The 17,575-nt window shown below is 40.3% G+C and overlaps 1 protein-coding gene across 14 annotated transcripts in view; it reads left to right on the top strand.

Annotated features, from left to right (window-relative positions):
• Positions 1–3,876: 3,876 nt before the first annotated feature.
• Positions 3,877–17,575, top strand: part of ENAH (ENAH actin regulator) — a 241,849-nt gene continuing 228,150 nt past the window's right edge. For 8 of the 14 annotated variants that reach the window (XR_010922969.1, XM_067564864.1, XM_067564870.1 and 5 more), the window contains exon 1: positions 3,878–4,164. Coding sequence is in view for 13 of the 14 variants with exons in the window: in XM_067564864.1 (XP_067420965.1) it covers positions 4,160–4,164 (5 nt within the window). In the remaining variant the exon portion in view is untranslated. Of the gene's footprint in view, positions 4,165–17,575 lie in introns of all 14 variants that reach the window. The other 6 variants (XM_067564863.1, XM_067564862.1, XM_067564861.1 and 3 more) reach the window with 4 other exon arrangements.

Raw genomic sequence — 17,575 nt, forward strand, 5'->3', positions numbered from 1 at the left:
CTCAGCTCCAACTGCCGTATCTGTCTCTTCACTGATCCATGGGTGATGTTTGAAGGGCCAAGGGCCAGCGCTGATCTGGCAGTGATCAGCTCTGATAACTTGAAACTTGAAACAATCAGATGATAGAGGGAGTGAGATTACAGTCTCTAATGCTTTGATGGCCCAAGCAGTTCAAAACAGAAAGCCATCTGATAGTTTGGTTGTAATAAGACTAATTTCAGCCCATTAAGGGTCTGCTTCCAAAGTAGGAGACACATTTTTGTCATCAGAAGCCGATGGTCAATGTCAAGTTCAGCACCCTTGTGAACCCATACATCAGTGACTGTTGATCATCAATGATTGTTAATGAGGACATGATCAATAACCATCCTAGTGAAACCATCTGGGCTGTACCAGCTCTGTTTGTGAATCTTGGGTGATGGAAGAGTCAGCAATCACCATGTCATTTGCAGCTGCAAATTCTAGCAGTTGCTGCCCATTTCTGTTCTGCTGAATACCAAACTTCCTGAGAGTGCTTGCGCAGGTCATTATCCTTTCCCAGCTGTGCATTAAAGTTGTCCAGGATCATTATGACATCTCTTCTCAGAGTTTCATTATGGATTAACTTTTACCAGCAACTACAGTCATCTACAGCTACATTTTAGGCCTTGGTGGGACCAAACATTGCGATGATAAGATGCATACAGCTGTTGTGGAATCGCATGCTAAAAAGTACTTATTAAACACCTGCCATCCTTGCAATGCCTGTCAAGCATTGTATGAAAGTACAACGGCCACTCCTTGCTAGAGAAACCTTTCTGGAAGGCCTGAAAACAAAAACATATAGTCCTCAACTTTCTTTTCACCACTTCCTGGCCAGTGTAGTTTAGATAAAACACTGATATCAGTGTTCAGACTTTTCAACTTCTTGATTAGGGGGATGGCTTTAGCTGTTTCAGAATATGTTCAGGTGTTCCAGGCACCAACTCTACATTTACCACCAACACGAAGAATACAGGAATAGCCCTTTTGCAAGGTTTCTTTGGACATTTTTGCCTCAGTGGCATAGAAACTCTGGGCTGATTCAACTACAAGGATGATTGACCAAATTGTTGCAGGTGGTTAGCTTCGGTATAAACACCCTCAACCAACTGGGGTCTGTCATAGTCACATTTTTGTTTAATTTGCCTTTCATTTGGTTTTATTCGCAATTCTGTTTTTCCTCTAGTTTGGAATAACTGAGGTCCTGTAGAAAGCAACATCCTTGTTAATGTGCCCATTATCATCTGTGCAGGTGAAGCCATTCCTTCTCCTGCTGTATTCTTAGATCCAATGCAGCTAGAAACAGATCCTTATTGTTATGGTTGGGTGACTTCAAGAGACTTTTTTCACAGTCTGTCTGAATAGCTCTCTTGGCCATCCTTTGCTCTGAGGATATTGTGATAATGTGATAATCTCAGATCTTAGTGAATTCTTGAAATTCTGTATTTAACTGTTGGGGGTCCATTATCAGCTATCAGAACCAGTTGTATTTCATGCCTTGCAAACTCAGATTTAATGTGGGCAATCTCCATTCTACTGCTTGTATGTGTTTAGTTTTGAAAGCTACATACCTTTACAGCAGTAATCAATGAACAGTAAATAGATTTCTTTGTCAGATTCAAATTAGTCCCTTTCCTCAGGCTGTGTTACATTGTGGCCAAAGTTACCTATTTGTCAAGAAGCATATTTGATACTTGCATGTTTTCTGATTACTCATCTGCATTTTGTGATTCACCTCTACAGTAACATTCTTATTTACATCATTTCCATGCCAATAGAAGTATAATAATTCTCCTTCCAAATACATTGTCACTAGCTTCAGTTTCAGATCCTCTTCCCCTTTCTTAATCTGTTTTATAACAGATGGTCAATATATTTCTTCACCAGCTCCTCTTTTATTCTACCTCTGGACAAGTTATTTGACTATGGATGAATCTCTTTAAGAAACTGTGCTGTCCATTGGAATAAATGGGACTTAAGTGCTTTTAAGGGGGTTAGAGTAAATGTATATTATGTGAAAATGAGTACAGAAATGTACAGAGAGACCATGGTATCTGTAATTTTTAAAGAAATGTTTCCTCTAATTTTTCCTAATGTAAAAATTAGAGAAACTGGTATGATTTTTTTTTAAGGAAAAAATCACCCCCACACCTTATGGCTTGAAAATGGTAAAGGTATTAAGATGCTTGCAGATACCTGAGATAGGAGAGAATGGGTATTCAGTGATTGACAGAAATTGGCTGAACAAGAATTGATTGACGTTCTGTGTACCATGAGTTTGATCCAGTGGGAGAATTAAAAGCAAAATATAAATCTGTTTTAGTACAGACATGTGGTTACTAAAAGATGTAACAGCAAATGTTCATGAGGCTGAAATAGTATTCCCAGTTTTCTAAAATCACATCCTGCACTATATGCTCAGGGGAGCATAGAAAGGTAATTAGAAGAATTACAAAAGCATGGAATAATGTAACCTGTGGAGTTAATTTAGTAGGCTGCCCTGATTTACACATTCCTAAAAATTAAGAGTCCAATTCTACAATTTTCCTTAAAGTGCATATGGGACTACTTGAGGAGTAGGGTATTACTCAGCCTAAGTAAAAGTGGCTGAATCAGGCCCTAAGTAGAGAAAGTGTTGAGGAAAGAATTGGGTATAGTGACATATGTGCAATACTGGTTCAATCAAATCTGCATAGTCTGCTAAGGGGGCTTTGCAAAGTCATTTGATTGGGCCCCCTTAGCTGCAAAGCAGAAGACTCTCAGTGTAATCGACTGCCCTCCACTTTCCCTAAATTCTTATGCTATTCTAGTTGGGATAGGCAAGAAACAATTCTATGGATTTCCGGGAGGGAAGAAAAATGATTCCCTTTCTTAGTTGTGGCTGAGCTAAATTTGAGTGCACCTCAGGAGAGGTAGAAGGGACTGCATGGTCCGACTCTGAATGATGCTCTAATTTATATTCAGCTGTAATGGTGCTCCAAGAAGATTCTGTTTCAACTGAGAATAGCTAAATGGTCCCCTCACCCATGACTCTACCATGTGTCTACCCAGAGGGATTACAAGAGAAGAAGGTAGAGACCTCTGGCGGGATGTATATTATCCAGGAAATTCTTGGGTTGCTCGTTCATTTGGCTTTATGGCTCTTTGCATTGCAGAGCTGGCAAAAAGAGGCCACAGAGGAACCTACAGCTGGGACCAGTGTGTCCAGAATTGGCAAAAAACTCAGGTTTTTGGGGAACATCCTGTGGACGCACTGGACCCAGTGGAGTGTTGAATTATAATGTATGTGTGTAGGAGAACAAATGGAGCACTGATCATGGAATTGCAGAGCAGTTGTGTAGGGGAACAACCACAGGAATCAATGCATGCAATATTCATATGCAGAGAAATCACTAAGAATTCACCAGAAATGATGCAGTGCTGTGTACAGGGACCATAAGAGGATACAACCGTACATAGAATCATAGAAAATTAGGGTTAGAAGGAACCTCAGGTGGTCAGCTAGTCCAGCCCTCTGGCCAAAGAGGAAAAAAATCACTTGGGGTTTAAACAATAAGCATATAATGCAAGTATATAGAGGGTTCATCAGCTTGGTCAGATATAATACATGAAATTCTGTTTTGTGGAGAAACCACTGGAGAATTCAGCAATACCCCCTGCAGTGCCAGCGTGCACAAGAACGGGAGGCGTGTCCCTTCACAATGCATGCTGTACAAGCGTGCAGAGGGGTAACCACTCCCCAGCAGGGGTCGCCAAAGCACACTAACCCCTGCCCGCTTTTCCGCAATTGCTCCTCATCCCCCCTTTAGAATGCGCACGGAACGCAGACTAGTGGTGGGCGTGGCTTCTCCGCTCCGCCCACCGCGTCCCCTGCGTGTGCTGCCGTGCTCCCACCAGCCCCCCAGCCGCTGTGTCTCGAGGCGCCCGCCCGCGCGCTGGTGCAGGCGCTCCCGTCCTTTCCCTCTCCCCGTACTCCACGAGTTGGTTTGTTCCTCCTCGTCCCCCCGCCTCGCCGCTGTGGTGCGGTCGGGTCTGGCCCGACCCGGCGGCTGAACGGAGAACTCGCTGGGACTCGTTGCCCATTGAAGCACCGGCTCGAGCGGAGGGGGGAGAGCGGCTCCCCGGCCCGGGCAGCACCATGAGGTGAGGGGCGCCCCGAGGCTCAACCACCCCCTCCCCATCGCGGTATTCGCATGGGGCGCGCGGCGGGTCTCTCTGGGGGGAGGGGGGCCGTGCGGGGGGAGCTCCGCGGCTCTGTGGGGAAGCCGGGGGGGGGGGCGGCGTTGTTCGAGGGGCGGGTCGTTCTCCGCCTGCGCGGCTGGCTTGTTGCTCTGTGAAAACAGCCCTGGGCGGTTGGTTCGCAGCCGTTGTGTCTGCTCCGTGCCCCTGCAGCGGCGGTTGGGCGCCGGCCCGGCCGGGAGGGGAGGGCAGGGCAGGGCAGGGCTGGCTCCGCGGCGCCTTGGGGAGCGAGCGGGCCGGGCGCGGTTGTCCGTCAATGGCGAGAGAGTCCCCGTGATGTGTGCGGCGCGAGGGCCGGGCCGGCTCCGGCTCGTGAGCTCCTGGCGCGTCCTTTTTTTTTTTTTTTTTTTTTTTTTTTTTTGGGGGGGGGGGGGGGGGGCTGCTCGCCGTCCCGTGTCCAAGGCGGGGAGGGAGAAGCGCTGCCCTTTTATCGGCCGGTGTTGCATTGCAGCAGTAGCGGCTGGGTTTCCCCCTGTGTAATCAATAAACCGAGGCAAAAATCGCCCCCCTCCTCCCCCCGCGCCCCGGTGAATAATATTGTTTTTAAGATGTGTTCGGATGCAAACATCGAGCCCCACGGGAGTGATCCCCCGGGGGGCGGGGGGATGGTCCGTATCCGTTTGTCGGAGAGACTGAGCCTGCGAAGGGTCGCGTTGGCTGGGAGATTCTTTCTTCTTCTTCCCTCCAGTCGTTCGGTGCCTGTTCTGTGTCCATAATCTCTCTTTGGGGTTGGTGCAAGACTTCGTGAGGAATGTGACTTGGTAGACTGAATTCTGGTATATTTGGGGAATGCGTTATTGTGATCCACATAGGCCTACCCGTTAGGTAAAACAGTTGGGGGGGGGCGAGTCGCGGGAGGATAAATTGCCCTTCAAAGATATTATCTTTCTTGCAGTTGGATTTGAATCTTTGTGTTAAAGATTAATGACCAGCAGTTGCCAAGTCCTTTAAAACGCAACAGTAAAATTTACATGATAAAATCCCCAAATTCCTTTGCTGTGACAAAGTGTCAAGTCATAAGAATTCTTCACAAATTTAAGTAGTTTCTATTTTAAACTTTATTCTTAAGACTTGTGTATTTTTCCAAGGCCAAGCGTTAACCATGGAGGTTTGGGGAATTTAGAGCTTGTTTTTTGTTTCTTTTTTTCTTGCATTCTGTTCCTGTGATGGTTTTTATTTTATTTTGTTTGTAGTTATTTATGCCTTAAATTGGCTTTTTAAAAGCTGTTTTGTAATTTAAATCATAACTTTCTTTTCACTTACTCATACAGCTATTTTTCATACGGTGGCTAGCTTCTCAATATTTGAAAAATACTCATTCATTAATCGTATATTTTGTGCATAGCAATCTGACATCTTGATCATTTTAAAAGCCTAGTTTTATATCTAAGTTGCTGCATATTTTAGAGGTGAATTTGTTTAGGCAATTTTGAGACAATCATTTTACTTAGGCCATGTCTGCACAGAAAAAGTTAGTTGGGATAGTTGCACCTACTAGCATTCCAAGTATAAGCTTTATCTACACTAGCAAAAATAGTACTCTTTTGCCATGATATCTTGTATGGTTCAGTGATTGAAATAAGCTGTAGTGGCAAAAATGCTTATGCTGGTGTTCCTGTGTGTGTGTTAGAGCTTTTGCTGGTTTAGAAATGTTGTGCCCCTCTTCTCTCCCCCCCCTCCCCCCCCCAACACACAAAATCATGCCTCTCACTACCAGCAAAAGTTTCACCTTAGGGTGCCTAATTAGACATAGTTTAAAGTTGATTATATGAGTCTATATGTATACACAGACTCTAAGCATAAGCAAAACATCTCATAAGCATGGCAAACGTATGTATCTGTCTTCAAATAGTAAATAGCAAGTGTTTTTTAAAGAGGGAAATTGTCTGAAACTAAATGTGCATTGTGAATGACTGCTCATGTTTTAAAGGAACCTCAAGAATTCTTCAGGAATTGTATGAAATCAAGCCTTGCCCAAGCATGCAAATTGTATTAGTGTAATTTAATACATCTATTAACTAGTTAAATCCGTGTATTCCCCTTGTGTTGGACAGTGTTAAATTGAATCAGTTTCTCAATCTATTTAGTTAAATGAGTACAACATGTATGTGTTGACAAGGCTTCAGTGAACATGTTCTCTTAGGGCTTGTAAACTAGGATAAAAGGTGTATTTCTCGAACATGTTAGTTAAAAGGCATTATTAGTTAACTTGTCTTCACACAGTCTTATAGACAAGCACGTTGTATCTTAAAACATGTTTTCTGGTCAAGGTAGATTCTTCGAAGGGAGGGCATGCTACGATGTGACCAGCTAATACATCAAACACAACTTAGCACAGACAGACAAAGTATTAAAACTTATTAGCTAACACATTTTTAAAATACCTTCTCATAGTCTAGACAAGCCCTTAGATGTAAATTATAGTAAACTAAGATATAATTCTGAGCTGGGGGCTTTTCTAGATTTGTATAGAAGAAAAGTTTGTAAGTTGATTTATAACAAGCTGACAGCATGTATACAATTGGCACTCTGACAAATATAAAAGGAATAGATGTGCATAATCATTCCAATATAAACTGGTAGAGTAAATTGCTCTGAACTACAATAACTTCAGTGTTCTCTTTTGCACTATAAGGCACACGATAAGGAGTATATTGCAAAGTGATCAGGGAACTATTCTCTTGCCATCCCAAGAGAATAGGCTCTTATGAATGGCTGCTGCCATATTTGGGGTAGCTAGGTGGTAAGAAGTTAACAAATAGCTTACCAGTTTTTCCCTTATCAAATACAGCTTGCTGTCACTATAACCAAATTCTTAAATCTGTGCAGTGTAATAGACAACACAATAGGATATGTATGTAAACATCAAAAGTAAATACCAGACTGTGGCAATTAAGTTTTGGGGCTGGTTTGTAGTTGTCTGAAAATGATATAATAGCTATGTATATCTTTGGTATTGAACACAGGCTTCAAGTGACTTTTAAACCTTGAGTTACTCAGCAGTAAAGACAAATGCCTATATAAAGTTTTGTTTCAGAAACCTAACTATGCAGTAGGCTTAGGTGTGTCTTTTTTTCCATGTTGGGTAGGTAAACAGTTGATTTCTATGTCTGCTCTTTATGTATTGTGACTAACTGACTAGGTGGTGTTATTAATACAGAGTTACGTGAATGGACTAATCTTGTAATAGCTATCCAGAAATAGATATACATGACGAGGGATTTCCATAGCCAATTGGAATGCTGAAAAAAGTGGCTATTAAAATATGTTACAGTTTAAGAATGCAATAATTTAAAGTAATTCTGTATCTCGCTACTTGCATGATATAACTTTTCTGTTTTGGTGTTGGTGTAAGTTCTTATTGTGATATAATTGAAGAATTTGTTTAAACAGAATTTTTTTGAGCAATACCCTGTATATCTATCTTAGGGGTTGATGACTGACATCTTTCTACAATTCTTATATTAAATGGAGTATTACAGGTAATATGGGGAAGATGAAACTATCCTAGCATTAAGTGGATGTTGTCACAAAAGTAAGGTTCAGAGCTATAGAAAACCTAATGGAAATTTTTCGGGGAATTGATTTAAAAAATTAACTTAGCAGCCTTCACGGTTTTAAATACTCTTGCCGTGTTTGGAACCAAAACGTTACATTTTACTAGTGCATGAGATTCAGAAAATGTAACTAACTAGTCTAATTTCATTGTCCATGTTGAAAAAAGGGGAAAAAAACTGCAGATATCAAGAACAGTAAATGAAAATTTTTATTTTTAATATTTCCTTCTAGTATGTTACTGTGTTTACAAAGGTCTGAATCTGACAAGTCCCCCTTTATTATAAATCATACTACATTTTTAATAATACTTGAATTTCTAAACAGGAGAAGTAGCAGATCTGATCTTTCTAATGCATTCCATTTCTTAGCAAGTGATAGTTTCCTCATTCGTGATTATAGTTAACCTTTTTATTTTGATTTTAGATTCTTTAAAACAACCTTCCAAAAATTATATTTGTCTGTGGCAAATGTATATATTTACCCAGAAAGAAATTCAGTCATCAAAAGTCAGTCAAGTAGATTTTGGGTCTGGACAAGTAGATTTTCTGACATTGTAAAGGCTGCATTAAGATATGGTTTCATTCACAACTTTTATTAATGAAATGGGAAGAAAAGGTAGTTCCAAGTCAGTAGTAACAAAACTAGCTTCATTAGCATAGGGAATCCTTGAGGAATCTCAGGTGTGTCCTAGAGTTTCTTGGTGGTAGTTATGCCAAAAGGTGACACTACTCATAACAATAATAAAATTCTGGTAATTTAAATTATTTTTGGTGCAGTGGTCAAGCAGAAAGAGTCATAACTCAGGAATGAGAGAATAAGAAGGGTATTGCAGAGTGCTTTGCTGTATAGGGTAAAATTTCAGAGTTGTGCTTTTGTCGTAGCTTTAACTACCTTCATGACACATTATATATTTGGAATAGAAAATGTAATCTAGTTTTGAAATATTTGACAAAATGTTGAAAGTGCACAGCAGTCAGTTAAATCAAACTGTATTGCTGTATATGTTCCCCGTCACTAAATTGCTCATTACTCAAGAGTAAAATTGGAAGTGTAGGCAGACTTTTCAAGTGGGCACAAGAATTCAGTTCAGGTTACACTCCTTGCTCTAAGTAGACTGAAGCTATGTCTGCACAACAGGCTAGGCATGTCATTCCCAGCTTGCGTGCGCATATTTGCGTTAGCTCAGTGTGGGCCAGCGCAAGTGTAAATAGGAGTGTAGCCGCAATAGCACAGGTAGCATGCTGAGTACAAACCCGCTTGAACCCTGTGGGTACATATTTGCTATTTATACTTGCGCTAGCTCTTATAAAGCTAGCACAAGTATGTGTGCGAGAGCTGGGAATCAGACCCCTAGTTTGTAGTGTAGATGTAGCTTCACAGACGGACTGAGTCATCTGTCTGATATTATTGCAGATTTTGTTAGCTAGCACTTCATTTGTGACAGTTGAAGTAATTCTTGTACTTGTTTTTTTCTGCCCATCTGAAATGGAATCTGACAACTGCTCTGCCCCAAGGTCTATGGGTAGTTTAGTGAATTATTTTGATAGTAAATTTATAAGCGTTTATTCCACAAGATTAAGTAAATGAAATGTACATCAACCAAAATGCATATTCTTCATAGAAGGTTACTTATGGCCATCTTATCAAGTTAAATTGCAGAGCTCTAAAAATTACAAATGATATGGGGCTGGGGGGGTCAAAGAAGGTGCTCTAAAATTCAGCATCACTATGGAAGCATGCATGCAGGTTGTTTCCTCCTGACTTAATGCAAGGCTCTGTATTTTTCAACAGAGTCAGCTAAATTTGTCCTGCTCATCTCTCTTCCCACTTTGAACTCTAGGGCATGAAGGACCTAATGGTCCTTTCTCTACCTTCCCACAAAATCGGAAGAAGTTGTTCATTCAGCACATATTCACTAGACACCCTGCCTGATACACTGAGGTCTGGTCTACAGGACAAAGTTAGGTCCGAATAAGTTGACTTGTGTCGACCTATTTGTTCATGTGTGTGTAGTCAAATTTGTCTCAGGCTGATGTAAGTAGCCTGTGAAGTGAGGCAAAAAACTCACCTTCCTGAATGGTACTGAGCCAGGGTCGACATACTGAGGTCAACGCAGTTCGTGTGTAGCTATTGTGTGACCTATGTCAACCTTAATGGTCCTCCAACTGTGCCAAAATGCCTGGCAGTGACTTCGTGGTCACAGTTATGAACTACACTGCCCAAGGAGCTCAGAAACTGAAAGCCACCCTCTTAAAGCACCTGAGGGTTTTTGAAATGCCTTTTCCTGATAGGCCACCTTGGCAAGCACACCTAGCAGCTCTACCTTGTTGTGTTCAACTGCCCAAACAGCTGTGCTGGCTCCACTCCATTAAACATACTCCTGCTGGGAATACACAGGAGGTATTGGATCTCCTTGGCCTGTGGAGAGAAGAGGCTTTGCAAGCTTACCTACAGACCACTTGTAGAAATATGGACATCTACAAAAAGATGGTATGGGGGAATGCAGGCAAAGGGGTATGACCGGAATCAGCAGCAGTGCCAGGTGAAAGTGAAGGAACTGGTAGGCATACCAGAAGGTCAGAGAGGTGCTGAGCTGCAGACCTGCCACTCTCATGAGCTGCATTCCATATTTGGCAGAGACCCCACCAGCACTCTGCAGACCCCTGTGTATTCCTTAGAGGAACCTTAGATATAGACCCCTGCCAAGAACAGTGAGGAGAAAAGGTGTGTGTGGGGGCGGGGAATGTTTGGGAGGGTCCAGCTAGGCCAGGAGCCAGGGTGTGTTTGAGACTGCCGCAGTCTAGCCAGTCCCTCAAGCAGAGCACGGATGAGCCCAATGAAGGGGAAGGAACCTTGATAAGTATGTGCACACATTTTCTCGTACAGTATTTAAATAAAAAGATGTCTCCCAGCCCATCCCCAAGTTAACAAGACACAGGTATTGACTTTATCTCATACAAGAAGAGAGTTTACCTCTGTCTGTTGTACTGCTCTCTGCTTTTCATTCCCTGTAGGGTTAGGTGGGGGGAAGGGCATCTGGAGCAGTTTATGTATGTAGGGATGTCCCTGGTGTTTTCCTCAGAGATCTTGATGAAACTTTCATGGAGATACTTTGCAATCCTCTTGTGAAAGTTTCTAGGGATGGCTGCCTTATTTCTTCTTTTGTGGTAGGACAGTTTCCTACACCATTCTGCGATGACTTCAGCAGGCACCATTGCAGTATAGCATATGGGCCTTGGCATCTTTAGGGCACCACCAGCAGCTGTGCTTTTAGTGGCTTTTGTTACCCTGTTGAAAATAGTGTCAGTATTCACTGCCATTGCCTATACTCATGGAAATGGGGACTGAAATATTGTTTCATGCAACCAAAAATATTAATGCCCTTCTCATGTTCGCTTCTCCTTGGTGGGCCATACTCACCATGACTGGGATTGGAGAGCTATGCTGTGCAGAAGCACTTCAAAGCTGAAATGTCAATAAGCATAGCTTATTTTTAAAAAAAACTTACGGCAATAAGAGAAGGCAGTTTTGAAACTATCTTTCTCTTTCCATTGTGGCTGTAAATCCAGTGATGCTGCTGTCTGTTTTATCTGTAGCTGCTGCTGTTGTGGCCTTGAGGGGTGCCTCCTCCATACCCACTGAATGGCTGACCCCAATGATCAGGAGAAAGAAGACTAGGGAGGATATGTTCAGTGAGATCCTGCATGCCATTGCGGCATCAGATCAAAAACAAAGGGCCTGCAGTGCCAACATGGAGGATGGCATGGAGAGGGACAGAGGATAGGAAAAAATGAAGGGAGATCCAGGTGGTCACTCCCTACACCCCCAACAGTACCATATGGAATACGGGCCACATCCCTACTTTTACTACTTCACTACAGGGAAAAAAGACAACTCTGCAGCTTCACATATACTGACCTGTGAGAGGCACAGTTGGTATATGTGTAGCCAAAATGGACTTCCTTTGTGGACTGAAATGGACTGAAATGTTTGCTGCCTTTCTAATTTTAAAGTTATGTTTCATTAATTTATTTTAGAAGTTTGTGTTGTCCTTTATTTGCACTGTTTTTGTTACTCAATAAAATTGTTGTCGAAAATAGTCGTCTTTATGAATTCACCACACGTACTGCAAAATGCACAGCTGTACTCAAAGTACCCATTACTTGTTATTGTACAGCACCACAGAGCTCATAGGTTGAACAAAACACTCTTGAAAGCTTGTCTCTCTCACCAACAAAAGTGGGTCCAATAAAAGATATTACCTCACCCACCTTATCTGTCTAATATCCTGGGACCAACATGGTTACCACAATACTTCATACTTGAAGAAATTGTTGTGTCCCCCTTTGTTACGATTCTTCCTGTGGCTCTGCAAATACTGGAAGACTATATGTCGTGTACTTTTAGCGATCTTGAGAACAGTGCCAGCTCCATGCTTCTGTCAGAGATGGTGGATAGCAAAAAAGGCCATCTGGGCTTGTGGGATATATATATATATATATATATTTTTTTTTAAAGTGTGAAAATTATGGGATATGAATTGTATTATGGAATGAAGAAGGTTGCATGCTGGGAACTTGACTCTTAGTGCCAGAGATCCTTGCACAACTTACTTTCAAGCTGTGAAAATTTCTCAAAAGGCATTGTGCTGGATGGGTGGCATGTGGCACACTGGGATACTTACCAACAGTGCACTACACTTTGCATTGAAACATGCACTGCTAGTAGGCATACGCAGTGCTGACATAAGCAGCCAAGTATGCGTGCTGAATATACTAACGTACGTAGATCAAAGTTTGTAGTGTAGACATGGCCTAAGGCAAAGCATCTGTGGCAGTTCTCCACCCTGTGTTAGGCATATGTGTGCATCAGACTGAGTGTACTTAATAATTGGAACTTATCTCCCTGCGCACTCTGTGCATTCATGCTTAACTAGTGTAGGAGCGGAGCATTGAGCAGCGTTGTATGCGTCTGCTGCTACTGGCCAAATGCAATTTTAGGCCCAGGTTATATGTTCTTTCTCTACTTTGACCTTTCATCTAAAATTATTCCTGATATTTCATGTCTGCTTTATTCAGCAATGTAGAAGTATATGTGCCAATTATATCTAAACACCTGGATAGAGTCAGGTTTCTAACTGTAGGATTCTGCTCATTTCTACAGCAGAGAGAGAGAGAGAACTTAAAAAACCCCACTTCTGTTGTAAACTTAATGCTTTTGAAAATGAATGACTTTTAGAACTGGTTTCCCTGCACAATTGTCATTTTAGTTCATTCTTGTAACTTCTATTTAATGCTAGATCTACACCAACTAATATTTACAAATAAAAGTTGCCTTTTAGGGAGGGGTTAAAAAGTCATACTTTCACTTTTTATGCAGTGTTGTGCATTTCTTATGTTTCCTCGTATTAATCTTTCTTCATATTTTCTTTCTTTGATTTGCAATCTTGACAATTACTGATAATTACTCATTTTTAGAATCAATTCAAGAGCTAAATTGTGGAGTTAAATGTGCTTGCTTTCTCTTAAGTGGGGATAATAAAGGGTAAACATAGGATTGGTGCTCAAGCAAAATAAATCTACCTTTCATAATTGGTCTAGCCAATTTCTAATGTAAACAAGCTGGAGCACATAAGGAAACATTAGTAAGAGCCAACTCCATTTAGTCTAAAATTAGTACATCCTTTCAGTAATGACAAATAGTTTTCTTTTAAGAAAGTGTGGCGAAGAAACTTGCCTACATTCAGTATAGCATGTGGGAGGAAAAATAGAAATTGATTGCAACCTATTGCAAGATACCAAAGTGCTACTTTGCTGGACTTGCATGGTGTTGGAAATCCAATCTGTAAATTTAACAATACTTACTTTCTATGGTTATAGCTGATTTACAGCACAAACATAATCTAGAGGATTCTGCCTTAAACAATATTAAGTGGTTGTTGGTTTTTTTTTTTTTTTTTTTTAGTGATTTTTGTTCAGCGATTCTGGTATTTTATTTTTCTTCTCAAATTTGAAACCTCAGTCCTCATGTAACCTTCATATCACAGAAGCAGCTACGCACAGAAAACTAAATTTAGATTGTAAGTTTCTCAAGGTAGGGACTTTTTTCATTGCCTTGTGCAGTTCTGAGCAAACTGGGTGCTCAAACACTAAATAGAATACCTTCTCAAAATGTCACCTTTAGGATTTAGTATGGCGCAGGTCTGTTCTCCTTGTAGGCCCTGCTTCTCATCAATTGGGAAAATAAATTTTTGCATATAAATTAGAAAGAATCTTGCAGAAAAACTCAATTTATAAAAATGTCAGTCTTATAAAGAAATATCTAATTTTGTTTTCCTTAACAAAAATGATACTAATAGTGTGGCAGACCATATAACGTTAACATTGGTGTACATTTTATATGATGAATTCTTCCAGAATCTTTGTATATTGGTGACTTTCATTTAACATGTTTATTCTTTTTATTGCTCTCCTGGAGTGGAGATTAGACATTTTTATTAGTAGTGAAAATGGATGGGCTGTTTAATTTTGTGGGTTGTACCTGTGGTCAGAATTTATACTGGAAATCATTCGCTCTATTTTTTTTCTTTCAAATATTCTAGATATTCAGTATGCTGAAGTTTTGAGGGACAACTTTGTCAGAAAAGTGGCTATCAAAAATGGCACTCCCTTATTTAACATAGCTGCTCACTTTGTATCTGGGTTATATTTGTTTACTTTGTTGGCAAACAATTTTTTAGTATTGTTAATCTTGCAGAGCCAATACACCAATGCAAGAGTAATCTGGTTTTTGTTCTGTCTTGTGCATTCTCAACAAAACTGTCAGGGCAAGTCTAATTGCAGAATATTTATTATTGTCAGTGATTGGAAGAGATAGATAACTATCTAGGTTTTATAAAGTCACCCATACAACTTTTTAAGAGACAGATCATTGGCTGACTTCACAATGCTAACAGAAAAATCACTTTGGCTTGCAAACTGAACAAATCTTGTTCTGGAATCTTACAGTGTAATTTTCAGTACATTTTGTAGTACAGCTGCATTTTACATGAGAGCTGCCTACCAGAGCTAATAAATGAAACTTCTCAAATGCTAAATTTCATTCATCTCTATAGCTAGCAAATATTTCATTAAACTTCTTATCTATTACAGATGGGATAGAATTTTTACATTTTTAATATCTGTTTAAAAAACACAACAAAAACAAAATTTGCTGTGAAGCCTTCACATAGGTGTTTTATCTGCTCACTACCCAGATCATCTACCAGTATGTCTGTTCGCAAGTTGACTACATAAACAAGTAACATTTTAAAACATGAAAAGAACGTACATTGATTACATTTCTCTGCCTATTCTAAAATACTCAGTTTCAATTGTTTCCCTCTTGAGGGTGGAGCCAAATATGCTAATAAAACAGCATAATGTAATATACTCGTGGACGGGCACAATACTGTTCTACCCTCTTTGTTCAACTTTCATTGAAATCAGCGGGAAGTAAATGTATGTACTTTTTAGCAGATTTTGTCCCTTCATGCAGTGATTAATCTCTTATTAACAGTCCAAACTATTTTGTAGGAGTTAATGAACTAACAAATTTTTATAAGCAAGAGTTGAGCATTTAAACTTCTAAAAGTGAAATGACTGAATTCTAGTGAAGAACTTAATTGTGCAGTGTTCTTAACATTTGGTATGTGCAGTTACTTGTTAATGTTTCTGTAAAACTTCAGTGAACTGCTGTGAAATAAGCTTAACTAATTTTACTACATTAGAGCAAACATATTCTAATGTGTGAAATGCAGTGGAGTTGCTTGATAACCAAACTGTAAAAAAACCCACAACAATCTTGATGAACTTAATTATGGCAGAGATCATAAATCAGACTGATGGAATGACTGAAAAAGGCATATACGCGGCTGGACAATGCTGGAGTCTCAGCTTTGTTTCAGGGTTTGAAAATGCATGTCTCGCTCTAGCTGCTAATCAGATTTAGAATTTAGTGGAACCATTTTAATTGCTAGCTAACTAGTTATTTTGATAACCTAAGTGTTGATTTGTCTAGAAAACGGGGGTTTTAAAATAATTTATTAATATGATATTGATTCAGTTAATTTTTATTTTCTTTCACCAATACCAAGGGGAGATTTTTGTTTTTTTAGTTCCTTTCTCAATCATCCTCATTCTTTCAGAAAGGAGAAGTTTGAAAAAGATTTCTGAATTTCTGTTCCCAGTGCAGTAAACTACTGGTTCATAGCTGAAAACTAGAGTATAATCACACTTTTTTAATCTGACTTTTTATGACAATTTTAACTCTGTTTTTATTAGTTATCATAAAAATAGACATAGTGTGACCAGTGTGCTGTTCATAAATTTGTAGTAAATGTAGCAAAATATATTTATCGATCAGTGTACACTAGTGCCTTTTTCAATCTAATCTCAAAATCTGGTCACCTTACTCTGAATGAGACAAATCGATTGGCAACATCTATTTTCTGTGCATACTGTATGGAGATCAAGCATGTATATAGAATAAACACATTTTAGAAGCAATGGAGCTGCTGCTTTAATCAGACATGTCATGCTCTGCTGAACCATCTAGTCAAAGGAGGTGCATGAAGCATGTGCCGGCGAGTTCCTAACCGTATCCATGCTGCAAGAAGCAAATGGCTGAAGAGGACTGCTAACTTTCTATTTGCATCTGATAATCTAAGACCAAAAGAACCCAAGGGTTTATTTCCAATTTGTGTTTTCCTGGCATATCTCCTCCCTCAATTCTGAACTTGGGTGTTCCCAATGCTTGAGGTTAGTCTCATACTATGCGCCATCCTCCAAGAAAACATAGCTGGAATGCTAACCTACTTTCCTGAGCATGATAGCTGATGCCAAATAGGAACAAAATAACTGACTTGTTCATTTTATTAGTAGTCTTGTTTCATTCATCATCCTCCATGTTAATGAAAAAGTAGTAACAGATTTGTGGCTATTAATATGAAATTCAACATCTATAACAAGCATAAAAGCAATATTAATAATCACTTTTTGCTTATAAACTATAAGTATCAGCAGCAGTTAGTTTTCATTGGGTGAGCTCAGATGAACTGGACATTAGAGCATACTTTGGCCACAAAGGATGTGATCTTCCTGGATTAATATGACAGCTATTAAGCTTGCAAGGGTAAGATGATGGATCTGCTGAACAGTAGGTTCACTACTAGTGTGTATGGAGTAGTAGGACAGACCCACAGTCCCACGTATTACCCAAAAGTTTCTCTCAGAAAGGTATATAGCATTAGGATCAAGAAGCAGCCTGGAATCTGAGGTTAGTAAAGAAGCTCAGTGTTCAGCAGGCGAGCAGGCTGGTCCTAACACGAGCTTCATTAGCAATTGGATTCAGACCTATACAGAGCCTGTGGTAAAGCAGGAGAGACTGGGGTGGGAGATCTGTAGCCAGAGAACTGAATAGCAAGGGGGCTTTCAGGAGCTTGGAGGTAGCTATCCTCCAAAATTCATAAAGGGACAGTAACTTACTGAAATTAAGTGGTTATTGTCAGGGTGTCCAAGAGGCAGACATTAGATTAGGGGAAGGAGTCAGTGTGATCTGACTGGGTGTTAGGCCTAGGGAGGCTGAGCTGCTGTTCTCTTATAGGGTGTAGATATAGAAAAAGATGGTGTAAGGTGTTGCTTGTAGCCTAATTGTTGGCCCCAAGGAAAATAGCCTGTGAGCGGAAGTGTTGGAGCTACTACATCAGCAGCAGATGGCC

Source organism: Emydura macquarii, unplaced genomic scaffold, assembly GCF_026122565.2.
Source record: "Emydura macquarii macquarii isolate MOO-44397 ecotype Brisbane River unplaced genomic scaffold, CSIRO-AGI_Emac_v2 contig_2676, whole genome shotgun sequence".
Classification (NCBI taxonomy): Eukaryota; Metazoa; Chordata; order Testudines; family Chelidae; genus Emydura; species Emydura macquarii.